Genomic DNA, 18,636 nt, shown 5'->3' with positions numbered 1-18,636 from the left:
ATTATAGCTGAGAAAACCAAAGCTGTTTAAATAACTGCCAAGTGGGAGTGCCAGGGTTCTAACACAGGTATATCTGATTCTGAATACATACTTTATGTCTACTAATAAGAAAATTCAGGCCACAGTCGTTATGAAAAAATTTGGAAAGGAAAAATTTTTTAATTCATGTGGAAAAGTAGGCATACTTGACATGTAAGGGTTAACCTGCAAATCTGGGTTACCTGTACTCTGTGCCCAGAGGCCCTATTTGTCCTCCTCTAGATTTATCAGCTTAGCCTGTGCTTGCCACTGAACCAGAAATTCAACATCACTCCAGCTCCCTTTCCTTCAGATTCCTCCAGCTTCTGACCACTACTTGGTAAATTGAATGTGTTCCTTTGTATCTGATACATAGATGGCACTTAATACATATGTATTGAATGAATGGATGCTGAATCAGTGAAACAAACAAGGGTAGTGCTGACCCACATCCTGATCTGACTTCTGATTCCAGCCTGTTCCTTTGTTGACAGGCAGTGTGCAGTAAAGAATACTGCAGAATTCAGAAAGAACTAGGTTTGAATCTCATTCTGCCACTTAGCTACTGTAACCTTGGGCACGTTGCCTAATCTCCCCAAACCTCAGCTTCTCCATCTGTAAGAACATTTCTAAAGCCATGTTGCAGGATTCTTGTGGGAATCAGAAGTGTATATATATAGATATAGGAACATACATATTTGAAGAGCCTAGCATAATACTCGACACATAGTAACACACAGTAGCTGCAATTATTGTCTTTGATGGCATTGTTTTCAGGAGGTTGACTGGTAATTTGGATATGACTTCACCAACCTATTTTTGTCTTTACTGGGAAAGGTCTCACTGCCATTTTCTGATAGATGGAAAGTCTGTGCTACAAAGAAAACCTTTTTAAGGGCAAAGCAAGATCAGGATAACGTGGATCTGGTTGTGTTTTGTACTTCTGAAGAATTAAAATAGGAACCCACTATAACTACAATTTGATACAAAACTAAGGCCAGGCAAATAGCAAACACTCTATAAATTGTTATTTTAAAAACTTTGGAGAGCCCCTAATGTTTACCAAAGGTTCATTATGTGCCCCTCACAAGAAAGTAGGGCAAATTTTAGGGTTTAGGGTTTTTAGGTTGTGTCCTTCACGAGAAAGTGAGGGCAAATTTTAGAGTTGTGTGGGATCCAGCCTCATTTTTGACTTTTTACTATGACATTTTCAATAAATCATTCATGCCAAATTTAACATTCCATTTTGATGTTACCTTCTGCTTTGAAACCACCTATAAAACTTGAAGGGCTTGGAGTGTGTTTTTAAATAAAAACTACTAACATAGGAAAAAAAAAATTACCAACCTAGTAAAGCTGTAGAAACCCTCCAGGAGTTTACCTCTGCTCACTTCTGTACTAAACTTTTGGCATAATTTCCCCTGCACTTTGAGCTGAGGGAAGCCTCGGAGTTTCTAAAGTTCTGTCATTGTGGAAACTCAGTCTCCAAAATAATTATGTAATCTATCTGGTAATTTTGGTCTATATTTTCCTCAGATTACTGTAGTAAAAATTTTCCTGAAAGTACGTGTATTTATTTTGCATTGATCAATAATTAAAGCTTATTTTTTTTGCCTTCCTGTCTTTACTAGCAACATTTCTCCAAGAGTTTTATGTTATTCAAAATGCCAAACTAAACAAATGGATTCATACCATTTAAAAGAGCTTTTTTACTCACAGATCTAGTCATTTGACTAGAGCCCCTGCAGAATCACGAGGAAAGCTGACAATCTGGGCTCGCTGTGCCCATAGACTCTACTCTCTGCCCCAGCCTCATGCTAGGATGCTCTGTGAAAATGTTTTGAAATGGTACCTCTGTGTGTGTATGTCTGTTGTATGTGTTTTCTCCCCAAGTAGACCGTAAGTCGCATTATGGCTGTGACGACTGCTTCTGTTCTCTGGAAGCCTCCACAGAGATTAGCACTGTGCTTTGCGCTGTGTGTATTCCACACCGCACGTAGTGGTGTCTGTAACCCCAGGGTTTGTGAATGGCACGTCCCATTTTAAAGCTAAAAATGAACTGCTGATTCTGTGCATTTTATATAGCTTGTTTTTGACCATCAGGCAAGAGAATTAATTCCATTTTGCTTTTAATTGGCACAAGGCAGACATTCTGGCTGATTTTAGTTGAAGCTCGCATAAACTTTCACTACCCTTCCTTCTGTATTCCCCAGTACTCCGAGAGCTTATTACAGTTATGGGGTTGTTTTTGAAGGAGGTAAATGGAGATATTTAAATACCATTGGAACAACTGTGATTTTTCTTTATCAAAGTGAAGGAAGTGTTCCCTCGCCCCAGACGCCTAGATGAATCAGCAGTAAAACGTTGCAGTGCAGTCTGCAGTGTTATCTGACACCTGGCCTGCGAAGAGCTGGGAGGGTTGGGCACTGGTTAGGAGAGAAGCCCTGCAAGGGCAGTGTGGAGCTCTGAAGCTCTAGTGTGTGCTGGGGTTTAGGCTCTCACCACTTGCACTTTGGAAAGAGCTGGTTAAAGCACAGATCCGGGCTCTCCGTGGTGGTTTTGCCTCTCTTCTTTCTGTCACTGTCACTTTCTGGGTTGCTAGTCGTGTGGATTGATGTCTAATGCTGCCCATTGTGTATTTGTGATTTGCGTTTTGTAATTAAGAGGAACAATGGGAGTCCACGGGGTCTCGTTATATATAATGGTTGGTTTAATTTGTTTCACTTCTATCTTGTTAATTGTAAATTGATCATTAAGATTTGAATTCTAATCTGTCACCAGGGTTGTGAGTATTGAGGCTAGAGCAATGATCCTGGTTTTAATCACTGATGATGAGAAACAAATTTTATAATTTTGGTACATATTGCAGTTCATATATTTTAACACTGTATTTTATGGTGTTATAAATATTGTTAAATGACTTTTAGTGTAGTTTTACTGTGTGGACTATAATGTATAAATTATATTACTGCTTTGGCAACAGTAGGTATCCAACTGTGTGAGTTTAATTGAAGTGAAGAACACACACCCGGTTGAACTATTTTTTTTTTCCCTTGCATGTTTAAATGATGTTAGGTTGGGATACTACAAATATTATATTCTACAAAAGGAGACTGATACTGGTCTCTTGTTACTAAAAGTCAAATCAGAATCTATAAGAATTAGAAATTTCAAGTGTCATGTTTTCCCTTAAAAAGCAATCATTTTCATCTAAATTATAGTAGTAAAGTATCTTCTATTTCGTGTAAATGCAATTACACAATAGAACTGGTATATAAAAATTCACATGACAGTTCGTGGTTCTCCAAAGCCAGCTATTACCCAAATTTTCCATGAAAATGGATTAGAGCCAATTATCCATGTGTATTACACTAGAGTAACCATGCTACAAATGTCAAAAGCTAACATAGAAACTTGTATTGGAAGTTTACTCTTTGAGCTTTGCAAACTATAGGTTTTAGTAAAAGGATGTGAATGCACATTACCAATTTCTATTGAACAATGGACTCTGGTAAGCAAATTACCATTATAAAGAAAAAGAGGCACAGCAGAAAAAAAGATTGTTGCAATAACATACTTGATAGTAGCATGTACTTTACAAATACCATTTACATTTTGTGATTCTGTAAGATATCTTCAATGTACAGAATTTGAGAAATACAAAGAAGAATTAAAGAAAAAATTTCCTGGGACATTACCATCCAGCATTAACTGGTTTTACCTTTTACATATTTCCTTTCAGCGGTCTTTCATGTGTATATAAGTGTACGTACGCACATGTCTATATTATGACCGAGACCATAGTGTATATGCACTTCTGCTTCTGCGTTTCCACTGAACATTCTATCCAAGGAACATTTTTCTATGTCAGTAAATACTCCAAAAACAAGATTTTAATTGAAGCATTTATATGCATAATAATTCATTAGACATTTAAGACGGTTCCAATGTTAAACTATTATGAATATGACAATAACTGTATACATAAATCTGTATTTGATGATTCACCTAGAAGAGATGGCGAAAAAAGGGATCGCTGGTCCAAAGACTATGAATCTTTAAGGCTCTTAATGTGTTCTGCTTTGTTTGAATACTATACTGAATTGTGCTCAGTCGGTATGTACCATATCCATATGCGACTTTAAAGAGAAGTGGAAGAGCACAGTGCTCACACCTGTAACCCTGGCACTATTGCTTGAGATCAGGAGTTCAAGTCTAGCCTAAGCAACAGTGAGACTCCATCTATACTAAAAAATAAAAGTAGAAAAACTAGCCAGGTATTGTGGCAGGCTGTTGTAGTCCCAGCAACTCAGGAGGCTGAGGCAAGAGGATCTCTCTAACCCATGAGTTTGAGGTTGCCGTGAGCTATGATGTCATGGCATTCTGCCCAGGGCTACAGAGTAAAACTATCTCAAAAAATAAGTTAAAATAAAATAAAATGTGGAAAGTAAAAAAGCAAAAGTGGGAGGCAGTATTGCACAGCAGGCACAACTACCACTTAAGAATTGGACAGAATAGCATTAGTATCTGGGTTTGGCCAATTACTATGTAGGTGACCTTAGGCAAATCAAACTTCATATTTATCTCACAGAGGCAATAGAAATAAACATAGGTACCTTATTGGATTAATGGAGATCATTAACATAAAGGATGGATTCCACTAATTGTTATGGAGTAGGCATGCAAGAATATTTGATTAATAGTATCTTTGTTATGCCTTTCTTTGAATAATACTGACATTGAATATGTTATGTTTAACCATTTGTGTTTCTTCTGTGGATATTTTTCATATTATACTTTAAAAAAAAAAAAAAAGACAGAGCCTCAAGCTGTCCCCCCTGGGTAGAGTGCTGTGGCATCACAGCTCACAGCAACCTCCAACTCCTGGGCTCAAGCGAGTCTCCTGCCTCCGCCTCCCAAGTTGCTGGGACCACAGGCTCCTGCCACAATGCCCAGCTATTTTTTGGTTGCAGCCGTCGTTGTTTGGTGGGCCCAGGCTGGATTCGAACTCGCCACCTTAGGTGTATGTGGCTGGCACCTTAGCCACTTGAGCCACAGGCGCTGAGCCTATTATACTTTGCTTAATTGGAATGTTGATGAATAGTTAGTGCTTTGTTTAATGATGCTTTTAATCTTTATTGATCCTGTTTTTATAAATGTTTTCCTAGTTCTCTACTTTTTTAGATAAGATTTTTAGAGCAGTTTTAGGTTCAAGGGAAAACTGAGCAGAAAGTCCTAAGAGTTCCCATATATTCCCTGTCCTGTCCCCAAATCACTGTTGACTTTTGCATTTTGTTTTATTATGAATTCTTTTTTTTTTCTCCTCTTTTTTTTTTGAGACAGAGTCTTATCATACTCTGTCACCCTGGGTAGAGTGCAGTGATGTCATAGCTTACAGCAACCTCACAGTCTTGGGTTTGAGCAATCCTCTTGCCTCAGCCTCCCGGGTTGCTAGGACTATAGGCGTGTAGCACCATGCTTGGCTAGTTTTTCTATTTTTAGTAGACAGGGTCTCACTTTTGCTCAGGCTGATCTGGAACTCCTGAGTTCAAGAAATCGACCTACTTGGCCTCCCAGAGTGTTAGGTTTACAGGCATGAGGCACTGTGCCCAGCCTATTCTGCACTTTTTCAAAATCAAAATGACTATGTTTTTAAAAATGTTTTCATTTAAGAAATGTGTAAAAGTATAGAAAAGAATGAATATAGAAAAGTCTTGATCTTACCACCCAGAAATAGCCAATATTAATATTTGGTATACATGTCAACATATTTTTTTGATTATAAAGTGGAATCATTATATATGCTGATTTTTAGTGTTTTCCTTATCAATGTGTCATAGATTTTAGGGCAATAAAGAACATTAATAGCCACATTATCAGAATATCTTGATATTCCATTGCATAAGTGATGTAACCAGTCTCCTGTTGATAGATTTCTAGGTTAAGTTTTCAGATCCTGGGTCACAGGGCAAGGTTGTTTCTAGAAATAATGCTGTAATGAATATTCTTGCACAAACAATATTTTTGGAACATGATTTAAGGATAGAAGTTTTATAAAGTCTGTTTTTTCTTTGTGATTTCTTTTAGAAAAATGCCTTTTTTTCTTGAGTAACAGTAGTTAAATGTTCTGCATTTCTTCTAACATGGTTTAAAGTGTATTTTTTCTTTTATTGGAATTTGTTAGTGCATGATATAAGACACTAATACTAATGGAGTACTAAATTAAAAACTTATAAAAGAGGTTATGATATGTAATTTTGAAGAAACATGAGTCATTATCAATTTTTTTAGACAATTTCAAATATGGGTAAATTTTTAGGATAATCAAATGTAGATTAAGCACTTGATCTGACCTTGACATTGAGATAACCTATGCTGTCATGTCTAACCTACTAAGACAGACCAGGATTAGAGCACTATTCAAAAGAATAAATAAGCTAAACCGGAGGTACCAAGAATATAAACACATTTTATGAGATGTTGTTGGAAGTAAAATCATTCCCAAAAGGTATACGAATTGCAGGTAAAATGGATGTACGTAGCATGTCTAGGTACACCTGACCAGTATCAATACCTTAAAAAAGTAATATATGATCTAGCCTGTGACTTGGTTCCTAACATAAAACTCCTGATTCCTTGGAATTCCCTGGGAGACAGGAGCATCTTTTGTTCTAATCAGGTGACTTTTGGTGGGCTTCTGGATGGGGGCTGGTCACAGAAAAACCAAGCTATGATTAGAATGTTGGCATTTTCAGCTCCAACCCTATCCCCCAGGAAGAGGGGAGAGGCTGGAGATTCCATTAATAATTGAGTCTACCCATGTGACAAGGCCTGGGGGTGGAGTTCCCAGGTTAGAGAACACATGGAAGTGCTGGGAGGGTGGCAGTGTCCGGAGGGGATGTGGATGCTTCTTCCCCCAGACCTTTACCTGTGTACCTCTATCTGGCTGTTTTATAGTTATTTTATAATAAACCAATAATCTAGTAAGTTAAAAACAATACATAAATAACATCCCTTAAAGTGTGTATGAATTATTTTGGTGCCCTCTGTATACATGTAAAGCCTAGAGGTAGTTGAAGGAAAGCTTGCTTTGAGATGACACTTGAACCAAGACAAAAAAATGAGGAATGCAACGAACTAAAAGACATTGCTTCAAACATGTGAATGGTTTGGTCCTTGGGAAGAACAATTTGGAAGGTGAAATTTCCCTTAGCAAATTTCCATTTTTCTGACCAGGAAGAAAAATATGTTTTACCCAATGGAAGCAGCTTTTCTTTGTAGGGAATTTTATGACTAGCATCCTAAACTTCAGGAAACACACCAATCAATAACCTGGAAGCTACTCATGATCTGCAAGAGTTTTAAGCTTTTGATTGTAATTGATGAGGCCGTAGGACATGAGGAGATGGGAGCTGTAGGTAACAGTTTAGAGTTTAATTAAAACAAGGACAGGGAGACACTTCTCCTGGATAGACATCTTTCTGATCTTCAAATTTTGAGACTTGAGACTGTCATCTAAGACACTAAAGACAGCGTATTTCCTGAGGGATACCAGCCATCACCAAAGGAGAGATCTGTGATCTCAAAATATATGAAGATAGAAAGAAGGTTGGGGGATGGTACCTGAATTAGCAGGATGGAGAATGGTTAATCTTAAGTGTCCATAAAGTGGGATATAGATAAGTGAAGCAAGCTGATCTGTTCTCAGAATTCCAAAAGAACTTGGAAGAAAAAAAATCGATGATTCCTACTCCACCCCTTGTAGCAAGATAACAGCTCCATACAGAAGACTAGGGGCTTCCTCTCCAAAGAGATTAAACCTGAGAGCTCCGATTAAAATAGGGACACTATTTTAGAACCAAAAAATTAAGAGAAAGATGGTGTGAAAGTAAGATCCTCGCCCCCTGTTTCCATCCAGCTCCCAGGCTGCTGATAGTCAAGATTGTGCACAACAGGAGGACACTGGAAGATCCTTCTCCTGAGCAAAAGCAGGTCCATAGACAAGTAGTGGCAGATATTTGAAGAAGTCCCATCAGGAAAGATGGCTTGCCACTCAGTCACCCCATGCTAAAGCCCACTAGTTCACAGAAAATGAATGTACACATGTGAAAATGTAATAATACACTGCTTTGATAGCAAGGACTAATTTAAATCCTCACTTAATGTAAATACTGATATCAATTGAACCCCAAACTGAAATTCTGGTGATGTTGATAAGCTGGAGATGAAAGGGGAATGAGGATGTAGAAGAGTTATTCATCTACAACAATCAGTCAGGAGAAAATTCCTAATTGATAGAACAAGAGACAGCGCATGAACATACTTAAAATTATGGAAGTAAATGTCAGAAGAAATAGCTTTAGTAAAAACTGAAAGTATTTGTCACTGTTTAGCTGGATTGGGGTCAGGAGACTGATGTTTTACATAATTATATCAATTCTAAAATGCATAATAAAGGCTTCTTCAGAAAAACCATATGTCTGTTTATCTAATCTAGCTATGTAGGTCTAGATAGGCAGAGACAGAGATTTTAAAGAATCAACTCCTGTAATCATGAAGGCTTGGTACATCCAAAATCTTGAGGGTAGGCAGGATAATCAGGGAAGAATTGCATCTTAAATCCAAAGGCAGTCTGGAGGTAGAAATTCTTACTCAGGGAAGTCAGTATTTTTTCTATTAATGCCTTCAATGGATTAGATGAGGCCCACTCACAGAGGATAATATACTTTACTCAAAGTCCATGGATTTAAATGTTAATCTCTTAAAAAAACAAAAATAAAACACCGTCACAAAAACATCCAGAGTAATGTTTGGCCAAATATCTGGGCACTGTGGCCCACCCAAGTTGACATATAAAACTAACTATCACAGAACTATTTTAAACAGGTGCCATTAAATTGAAAGAAATTCTGATACAGAAATTAGGGCTAGAGTTGTTTCTTTAAAACATGGTGACTAGGCTATAATAATGCTTAGTACTTGTTATATGAGTGAATCTTTTTAAAAGAGATTGGAGGTGCAGTGGCTCATGCCTATAAGTCTAGCATTCTGGGAGGCCAAGAAGGGTGGATTGCTTGCGCTCCGGAGTTCAAGACCAGCCTGAGTAAGAGTGAGACCCCATCTCACTCTCTAAAAATAGAAAAACTAGCCAGGCCTGGTGGCTCCTGTAGTTCCTTCTACTTGGGAGACTGAGGCAAGGGGATCTCTTTAGCCCAAGTTTGCTGTGAGCTTTAATGATGCCAGGTAACTAGTCTGGAGCAACAGAGTGAGACTGTCAAAAAAAAAAAAAGATTTGATTCTTGTCATTTTATCTAATTTCTTAGAAAAGCCATTTCTATTAAAGTTGTTATTTGTTTAATTAAGTCTCTACAATGCATATATGTCTCTAGATATTTTGTAAGTTCTGATATATTTTACATAAAATATTGTTGTGTGTGGTACTGTTACATTCAAGTTAGAGTTCAAGGTTGAGGTTATACAATAAATACACACTCTAGTAATAAGAACCTGTAATATTATTTCTACATTTTTCCCTTTCTAGATCTGAAATAGCTCAGCTCAGTCAAGAAAAAAGGTATACACGTGACAAACTGGAAAAGCTACAGAGAAGGAACGATGAACTGGAGCAGCAGTGTGTCCAACACGGGAGGTTACATGAGACAATGAAGCAGAGGTAAGAAAGGTTTGATGATCGCTTGATGTGCCATACACTGAATGTGTTTGGTTTCTAAGGAGAAGGGGAATTACTGTGAAATAAATAGGATTTGTGATCATTAGGCAACTCCCAGGACATAGCCAAACCTAGTATTTTTAGGCTGTTCTTACTAAATGCAGAGAGGATATCTCCTTTTGCTATTCTCTGAAGACACAGAATTAATCTAGAACAGTGGAGGAAAACCACCCCCCCCCTTAATTGGCAATATAATATGGAGGAATTTCAAAACTTATCTTGTAGAAATTAAATTTTTTTGGTGCCTTTAATATAAAACATGTAGAAGTCTTAAAGAGGTTAAATATCTAATCAGAGGTTGCAGTGATAGTATTACTATAGGCAGGCATCAACAAATAACGGTATAATCCTCTAAGTGTATTTTCTCTTTCTTACGATTCTCAACATTTTTTACTCTAGCTTACTTTATTGAAAGAATATAGTATGTAATATACATAACTAGTTGATCAACTGTTTGTCATCAGGAAGGCTTCTAGTTAACAGTAAGCTATTAGTAGTTAAGTTTTGGGGGAGTCAAAACGTATACACTGATTTTTGACTACATGGTGGGGAGTCTGTGCCTCTAACCCCCCCATTGTTCAAAGGTCAGCTATACAATAATGAGCTGTTGTAGGAAAGAGACATACACTTGTGGTATAAGTGCATTCAATTAAGGGGATTTATCCTGATCGGGAAAAGCTTCATTGAGAACATGGAGCTTGAACTCCTAAGTGATGGGCTTAGGGATGATTATAGCCTTCTAGAGTAGGAGTTGGCAAACTGTGCCCTGGTCCAAGTCCATTCTTTATTGCCCAGGAACATCTGTGTCTGTTTTCTTGCCACAATTTCAAAGTTGAACAGTTGAGTCAGACTGTGGCCTCATGGGCTACACCACCTAATATGTTTACTGACTGATACTCTCCTGAAAAAGTTTGCCAGCTTCTGTCTCTGAGAACAGAAAACTGTAAAATTGATGGTCTTGAGGTAGAAAAGCATGGTTTTTTTTGAGGAAGCGAAAGTACTGTGTGTTTAATGTAAAGATAGAGGAAATAGTGGTAAGTGAGGCTGGCGAGGTAGGCAGGGGCCAGACCTAAAAACGAGGTCTTTAAGTTTTTGTTTTGGACATTGTACTCAGTTATTGAGATGAAGTCAAACGGTTTTGTAAAAACAGGAGAGTAATGTGGTCAGATCTGCATTTTAAAAATAGTATTCTAAGCCGGGTGCCATGACTTATGCCTGTATTCCTAGTACTTTGGGAGGGTGAGACAGGAGTTTGAGACCAGCCTGGGCAACACAGCAAGACCTTATCTCAGAAATCTTTTTTAAAATTAGTTATAAGCAGCTGAGCCAGGAGGATTGCTTGAGCCTAGGAATTGCAGGCTGCATTGCAGTGAGATATGATCAGGCTATTACACTTCAATCTGGACAACAGAGAGACCTGGTCTTACCAAAGTGGGGAAACAGCCTTCTAACTCCCGAGTAGATAATGGATTGGAGCAGAGACAGTGTTCACCCAAGACTAACTGGGGAGCAGTCTTGGACTGGAGTGGTAATAATGGTGATAGAGGTAAGTAGACAGTGATGAAATATGGAGGTTGCCAAAAAAATGTATCCACATTTTAAGAAAATTAGAATTGTAATATTCAAGTCACGTTTTACTTCTGCAGTTTCAAGAGGTGCTTAATGTGACTTGTGTTCATTTTTGATATCGATATTACAATTTTAGCAGAATATTTTCCTTTCTTAGAATGTGGATACTTTTCTTGGCACTCTCTGTATATAGGGAGTAGACTCAACAGGATTTAATTGATTGGCAGTGTTGGGTTAGAGGAGGGAGGCATGTCCGGGGGACACTCATAATTTTGGCCTGAGTAGTGGGTACCTAGTCATGAAGCAGGTTGTGGTGGAGTTGGTCTGGGTTTGGTGTGAAACCAAATGTTCAGTTTTTACCACGTTGAATTTGACATTCAAATGGGTATATTGCTTAAGCAGGTGGATATAATGGGCTAAGCTCAGCAGACAGGTCTGAACTGAGATAGAAGTATCCATTGGCCTGTAGAGGATATTTGAAACCTTAGGGATAAATTAGAACATTTAGAGAAAAAAATGAAGATGTCTGAAGAAAAAATGGAGTGGGGAGGAAGGAGGGCTTACTAAATGCTTAAAAACACCAACACTGTTAAAGGTAAAGTGGAGGTGGGCCAAGGAGGTTGAGGCAAAGCAGTCTGAAAAATTAGTGGAAACTGGTGGAGCATGTCATCCCACATGCTGAAGGCTGGAAATGCCTCAGGAACGGGCAGGAGAACAACCAGCTGCTGCAGGATTAAATAAGACTGAGAAGTACCCACTGGACTTAGTGACATGGACATTGCTGGTTATGTTAACAGAAATAATTTTAGTTGAAGCGTGGGTGCAGAAACCAAGTTAGAGTGGATTGAGAAATTAGTGTCTGTTGAAAATCTGAATTAGCAAATTTAATCCAACCACTTTTTCATGAGGTTTGGCTGCAAGGGAAAGACAGAGGCAAGAACAGACAGTGGTGGTGGAAGATGCATCGGGAAGGGTATATCGGAGCAGCGAATAAGTATTGATTCACACATTTCCCCCTAGAAAATAGAGCTCAGTGTATACAAAGAGCCCCGGGGTTGGTGGAGCCCAGTGGCGCTGTGCTCTCATCTCGTTGTGGACTGTCCACATATGTGACCAACTCCCAGTAATCCTCGGTGTTTTGTCATTTGTACAGTGACAGGTTTTCCTTTTGTATAGCAATTATATAAATCATTGTCTAAGGACATGAAGCTTAGGATTGAAATATAACCCACTAGAAATGAGTTTAAACTTAATTCTCCTATTAAGCAGCCTCACAAGGATCTTTACTGAATCTAAAAATTCTGTTTTTCCTTATAGAAATTTTATTCTTCAAAAGCCAGTGTTAAAAATAGGAAATGTAATACTGGTTTTTATCTAATTTGACATTTTAATTTGGGAGAATTAAGACTATTTGCTTTCTTCACAGAAGTACTTGAAAATAAGTCTTTTCTTTGAGATAGTCTCACTTTGTCACCCTCAGTAGAGTATTGGGATGTCACAGTTCACAGCAACCTCAAACTCTGGGGTGCAAGTGATCTTTTTGTCTCAGCCTCCCAAGTAGCTGGGACTCCAGGCACCCACCACAATGCCCAGCTAGTTTTAGAGACATGGTCTCGCTCTGGGTCAGGCTGGTCTCAAACTTGGTAAGCTCAAGCGATCCACCCACCTTGGCCTCCCAGAGTGCTAGGATTACAGGCGTGAGCCACCACTCCCAGTTGCTAACCCTTATTTCATCATTTAAAAACTAAGATAAAACTATGAAAGGTTGAGTTTTACATTCAAAAAACAAAACGTCGGAAAAATATCATGAAACTTTATTTGGTTTAACTCTAAAACAGATTTAATTTTAAATCCACATTTCAGAGTACGTTTTGGTGCTAAAACTTACGACTTTGTCCATATATGCCTTTTGCTTAATGTAAATGAGTAGTGGCATTACACAGGAAAATTACTTTTAAAATAAGTTTCATATTATAGCAGTGGTTCTCAACCTTCCTAACGCTGCAATGTGTTTCATTGTTAAAAAGGGGTTGCGACCCACAGGTTGAGAACGGCTGTATTATAATCTTTATACTCATTTTAAATGAAACATTTCTACTTAAAATTTGTCTATCATATAATGAAATAATTTAATAATTTCCTAAGGGAGTTTATGTACCTATGTTTCTGTGGAAGAGGTTTGAAAGTCAAAAGGAATTTGGAGATGCTGAGGTAGACCAACGGGTGTTGTTATAAGTTTCCTGAGAAGAGAAGTGGTTTGGGTCACCAAGCAAGGAGAGGAGAATTATCTTGGACTAGGGAAGGTCACCTCCTACACTGGAACAGCTGTAGCAGAAAAGAGGACATATCTGATAAATGCATATTTATGGGGCTGGGAAGGTGAGCTGAGCCAGGTTTAGTTTTTCTGAGTATTTGACATTATTTTGTACTGGTCACTGTAGGAGGCCTAGTGATCCAAAGATATGAGATATCAACTCTGATTCATTCCCTCTGTTGTAGACTCTGAGCCAGTCCAAGTATTGTGAGCCAGCAGTGCCCAGCAGCCAGGACTCCCCCTGCTATCACCTGGGAGGTCACTCTGGGCTGCCCCCAGGCTTTGGAAACCCCAGAGGCAAAGAGGAAGGATGTTGTAGGGGACCAAGCTCCCTTGGCTAGGAAGAAATTGATTGCCCTTAAGGGTTTTTATGATCATCTGTTCTATTTTATGTAAAACAAAAGTCTGTTGTTGATATTAGATTTGGGGAGTATGGTAAAAAAACTTCCATGTCCCTGAAGAAGTTTCTTGAGTTGACCTTTGATCCTTGAACAATGATCAAAGTGTATACCCAAGTTCCCGGAGTAGTGGTGGCCAGAAGACTGACCCAAAATTATAGATCTTTGTCAATTCTTTTGGGCAGTTTCAAAACCTATTAAGTTTTAAAAGGTACTGAAATTTGGTTTTCATTAGCTGAAATAGCTTAGAATACCAATGCATTATTCTACTGACTTCCTTTGTATGGTATAGTACTAGCTCTGATAGCTTGACTTCTAGTGATTTGGGGGAAGGACATTTAGTTAGGTTATTGTTGTACTGAGATCACCTTGGTTTTAAAATCCTGCCATTCTTGCTTTTAATTCTATAATAAATTGTTAATTTAGCTTCAAAATAATTTAGTTTTAAGATTGTTTTGTTAGTGCCCTCAGTGCAGTGTTGCCTACTTGCATCGGCAGTGTGTGGTTTCCCAATAGCTACATTTCAAGTGCAGAGTAAATTATAATTCAGAGGTGAATCATCCATATTGCTTTTGCTAAAGGAGATATATATGGTAATCCCTGCCTCCTACCACCAGTTTGTTGCAGAGAGGCACTCCTTTGCTAATATGCTGCTGTAGATCTGTTTAACTGACAACATACTATTAAAAGCAAATTAACAAAATTGCTGTGTTTTTAGATTCATATGCAATTTTATAATATGAAATTGTATTCTTTTTATGAAGAAAATTGTGATTTATATGTTGCTAGAAAAGCTTATTACAGCTTATTTTGAAATTTTCCTCTGTTGTATCAGTAGTATTTGTTTCACTGAACCGTGGAAATGTGTGGATTAAGTAGGCTGTCTCACCTGACCTAATGGTGAACAATCTGAGGGTATTATGTAAGGAAAGGAGGAAACTATGAAAAAGAGGAATGGCTTAGAAAAGTTTTTCAAATTATGCTAAGATTGTCAGTCAATTGGGACTGACAGGCAATCTCCTTAAATTTCTATGCACTACTGATAAATTGTTGCGAGGACTAGAAGCCATATTTTAATTTTTAGAAAGACCTGAAATTAGACTGATGCCCTCCCAATGAAATAGGAGATTTGCCACCCTGTGGGAGTTAGAATTTTGATGTGGGAATGGACAATAAGTTCTTTACAGCAGCCTATGTGGTTATCTTAGATGGAACAAGATGGGTGGTGATATAATAACTGAACACTGGAAGAATATTAAATGGGAAAGGGACCCAATAAAAAGGAAAATGCCAAAAACATTTACTTTTGCCTAAGATAGGTCCAATACCCGAGGTGAAGAAAAAGATACCCTTTCATCAAATATTTAGAGTACTTCTTATATGCCGTGGATGTGCTTGAGATATAACGCAGGAAAAGTAGACATTTCTGCCCCTATGGGACTTACATTCTCTGAATTATCTTCAGGTAATTATCTTCCAATCTTCAATTTGTAAGACCTAACGCCCAGAGTGGAGGGATAAGGTACACCCTACGTTCTCCCCAGTTCACTATTTTCTAGCACGTGGTCATGAGCAGATTTCTAGCTTAACTTCATCTGCTTTCAACTGTACAATGCTACCTTGTAGAGTTGTGAAAATTGCCTAAAATAATCCACAAAAAGTCTTTAGAACAGTGCCTGGTAGAGTTAGTACTCACATGTTTCATGCTGTTATTCACTGGTCTTCACTGAACGTATTGACGCTGGCTCTGTTCTGGATTCTGGGGAGACAGGAGCGTCAGAGGCTTACATTCTATTTGCTTGTTTATTTACAGGATGGGGCAAATTGACTCTGGTAAATTAGTCTGGGAACAAAATGCCATGTCAGAATAATGCTCTTTGTAAGGGAAAATGCCTTTTGAATTTTCTCCAAGTCACTTATGGAACAACATTTTAGACCGTAACTGGGGATATGCCTGTGATGTCCCAAGTGTTTGTGATCATGTGTGTGTTCCTCTGTGTTCTCTGTTCAAAATGAGCCCCAAATAAGATTTCAAGAGGGATAATGTATTTGCCTAGTTTTTTAAAAAATATTTTTGGCATAATGAGGAATGAGGAGCACTTTTTTAAAGACTATTTTTTTAAAGAAGTTTTAGGTTCACAGCAAAATTGGGAGGAAGGTACAGAGATTTCTCATACACCCTTATCTGTCCCCCATGCAGAGCCTCTGCTATTATTAACACCTCCCACAGGACTGGTACAATTGTTAGAAATGATAAACCTCCTGGGGACGTCATCATCACCCGAAGTACACAGTTTACATTAGGGTTCAACCTTGATTTTGTACGTTCTGTGTCTGGATACACACATGACATATATCCATTGTAGTATCATACAGTATTTTCCCTGTGCTCTGTTCATCCCTCCCCATCCCCCGGCAACCACTAATCTTTTTACTGTCCTCATAGTTTTGCCACTTTGAAAAGCCCATATAGTTGGAATCATACAGTAGTATCCTTCTCAGATTGTTTTTTTTACTTAATATACATTTAAGTTTCTTCCATGTCTTTTCATGGCTTAATAGCTCATTTCTCTTTGATGCTGAATAATATTCCACTGAAGTACCACGGTTTATCTGTTTACTTACTGAAGGACATCTTGTTTGCTTCCAAGTTGTAATAGTTTTGGATAAAGCTTCTACGTGCAAGCTTTATTGTATGTATTCATTTTCAGCTTTTTTGTGTTCTTACCAAAGAGCATGACGGCTAGAAGATATGTTAAGAGAATGTCTGGTTTTCTAAGAAATCACTGAGCTGCCGCCCAGAGTCACTGTTCATCTTTCATTCCCACCTGAGGGTTGCTGTTGCTCTGCCCCCCTGTCAACTGTTGGTGTTCCCAGCACGCTGTATTGTGGCCATTCTAACAGGTGTGTCCTGGTATTTCATTACTGCTTTAATTTACACTTCCCTGATGACATGTTGTGGATCATCTTTTTTTAGTGCTGCTTTACCATGTGTACATCTTTGGTGTGGTATCTGTTAAGTTCTTTGCCCATTTTTCAATTGAGTTTTGTTTTCTTTGTATAACAGATAGCATCCTTTATCAGAGGTGTCCTTTGCATGTATTTTCACCCCGTCTGTGGCTTCTCATTCTCCTGACATTGTCTTTCAGAAGAGAATTTTTTAAATGTTAATGAAATCCAGTTTATCAGTTATTTCTTTTATGTTTCATGCCTTTGTTGTATGTAAAAAGTTATTGCCATACTCATGGTCATCTAGATTTTCTATTTTATCTTCTGAGTTTTATAGCTTTGGGCTTTAAATTTAGGTGTAGGATCCATTTTGAGTTATTTTTTGTGAAGGGTTTAAGGTCTGTGTCTAGATTCACTTTTTGCATGGGGATGTCCATTTGTTCCAGCACCATTTGTTGAAAAGATTACCTTTGCTTTTTGTCAAAGATCAGTTGACTATATATGGAAAGAACACTCTTAATTCCCAATTTCATCTAATAAGTTTTTCCTTTAGAAGCAAAGCTAACAGAGTTTAACTTCCATTCATGAGGGAAAATATATTTAAAAATTAAAAAAAAGTCTCTAAGAACATAGGGTACTAGCAAATACCTATTTGTACGCAAACATTCTAAACAATCATCTATCAAGAGCCAGATTAATATTTTTATGTTATTTTGCTTTTTCTACAATTAAATCTGGGCAATAAAAATATTCAGTTAATAATTGCTAAACATATGTTTGACATATACAAAGAACCATAAGAGGCTTTGGGCATTGAATTTCTGTGTTTAGAAAGGTCTTTTGCTAAGAAGAGCACATAAATTTCCATTCTTATGCTAAAAGGGAAAAAGTGTATTCCTATGCTGAAAATTCCTGAAAAATTTCTTCCATTTATTCAGTGAAAACCTTTTCAGTCAGTTCACTCTTTAAAGCCACATTTCTCTTTGGTTTATATTTAGGTAGATTTAATTATCTTAATCCTTAAATTTTAACTTAGCACTTTTAAGTTAAATGAGGTTTATTTTTCATTTCTATAATCATGTTTGTTGCTCTGCCTTAGACTCACCATAATTTTAAACATTGACTATTAAATGTGAACAGCTAAACTAGGTTGCCCGGCTTGTGCTCCATTTTGCATCTAACTTATTCCTATGTTTATCAACATGTTTTAAGCCCAGGCACAAAAGGGAAAAAAAGCCGTAAGACAGCTACCCTTAAGACACTTCTAAATTCTGTTGGGAAGGTACGTGGCAATCACCCGGGTAGTATACACTATATCAAGAGGAAACCCAGGATGCTGTGGGTTTACTCTTCAGCGTGTGTCAGCATCAGCATCTTACCAAGGTTTGGGAGAGAAATACCTAATCAAATCCTCAAAAGAAAGATGAATACTATCAATAGAAAAAAATACATGTTAGAAGGTCTAGCAGTCAAGGGGAACGTTATGTCTTTAAGAACTGATGCTATGACCTTGAAATATAAAGCAAGATAGACGATAGATGAGGCAGAGGCAGTAAGCAGGAGTTTGACTCTATTCACTTTCTGTCCGTTCCTCTGGGACTCCAGTTGTGCTTTGGTTAGACCATTTGGTATTAACCTACAGCTCTTAGAAGTGTTCT

General features: G+C 37.8%; 1 protein-coding gene across 4 annotated transcripts in view; it reads left to right on the top strand.

Annotated features, from left to right (window-relative positions):
- SDCCAG8 (serologically defined colon cancer antigen 8) overlaps positions 1–18,636 on the top strand; it is a 227,402-nt gene that overhangs the window by 140,984 nt on the left and 67,782 nt on the right. For 3 of the 4 annotated variants that reach the window (XM_023518537.1, XM_003798811.3, XM_023518539.1), the window contains one exon: positions 9,560–9,691. In XM_023518537.1, coding sequence (XP_023374305.1) covers positions 9,560–9,691 — 132 coding nt within the window. Of the gene's footprint in view, positions 1–9,559; positions 9,692–18,636 lie in introns of those variants that run through there. The other variant, XM_023518538.1, reaches the window with a different exon arrangement.

This window comes from Otolemur garnettii, unplaced genomic scaffold, assembly GCF_000181295.1.
Source record: "Otolemur garnettii isolate 467f Iridium unplaced genomic scaffold, OtoGar3 scaffold00141, whole genome shotgun sequence".
NCBI classification, from domain to species: Eukaryota; Metazoa; Chordata; class Mammalia; order Primates; family Galagidae; genus Otolemur; species Otolemur garnettii.
Note: the sequence above shows the minus strand (reverse complement) of the source record. Positions and strands in the feature narration are given on the sequence as shown.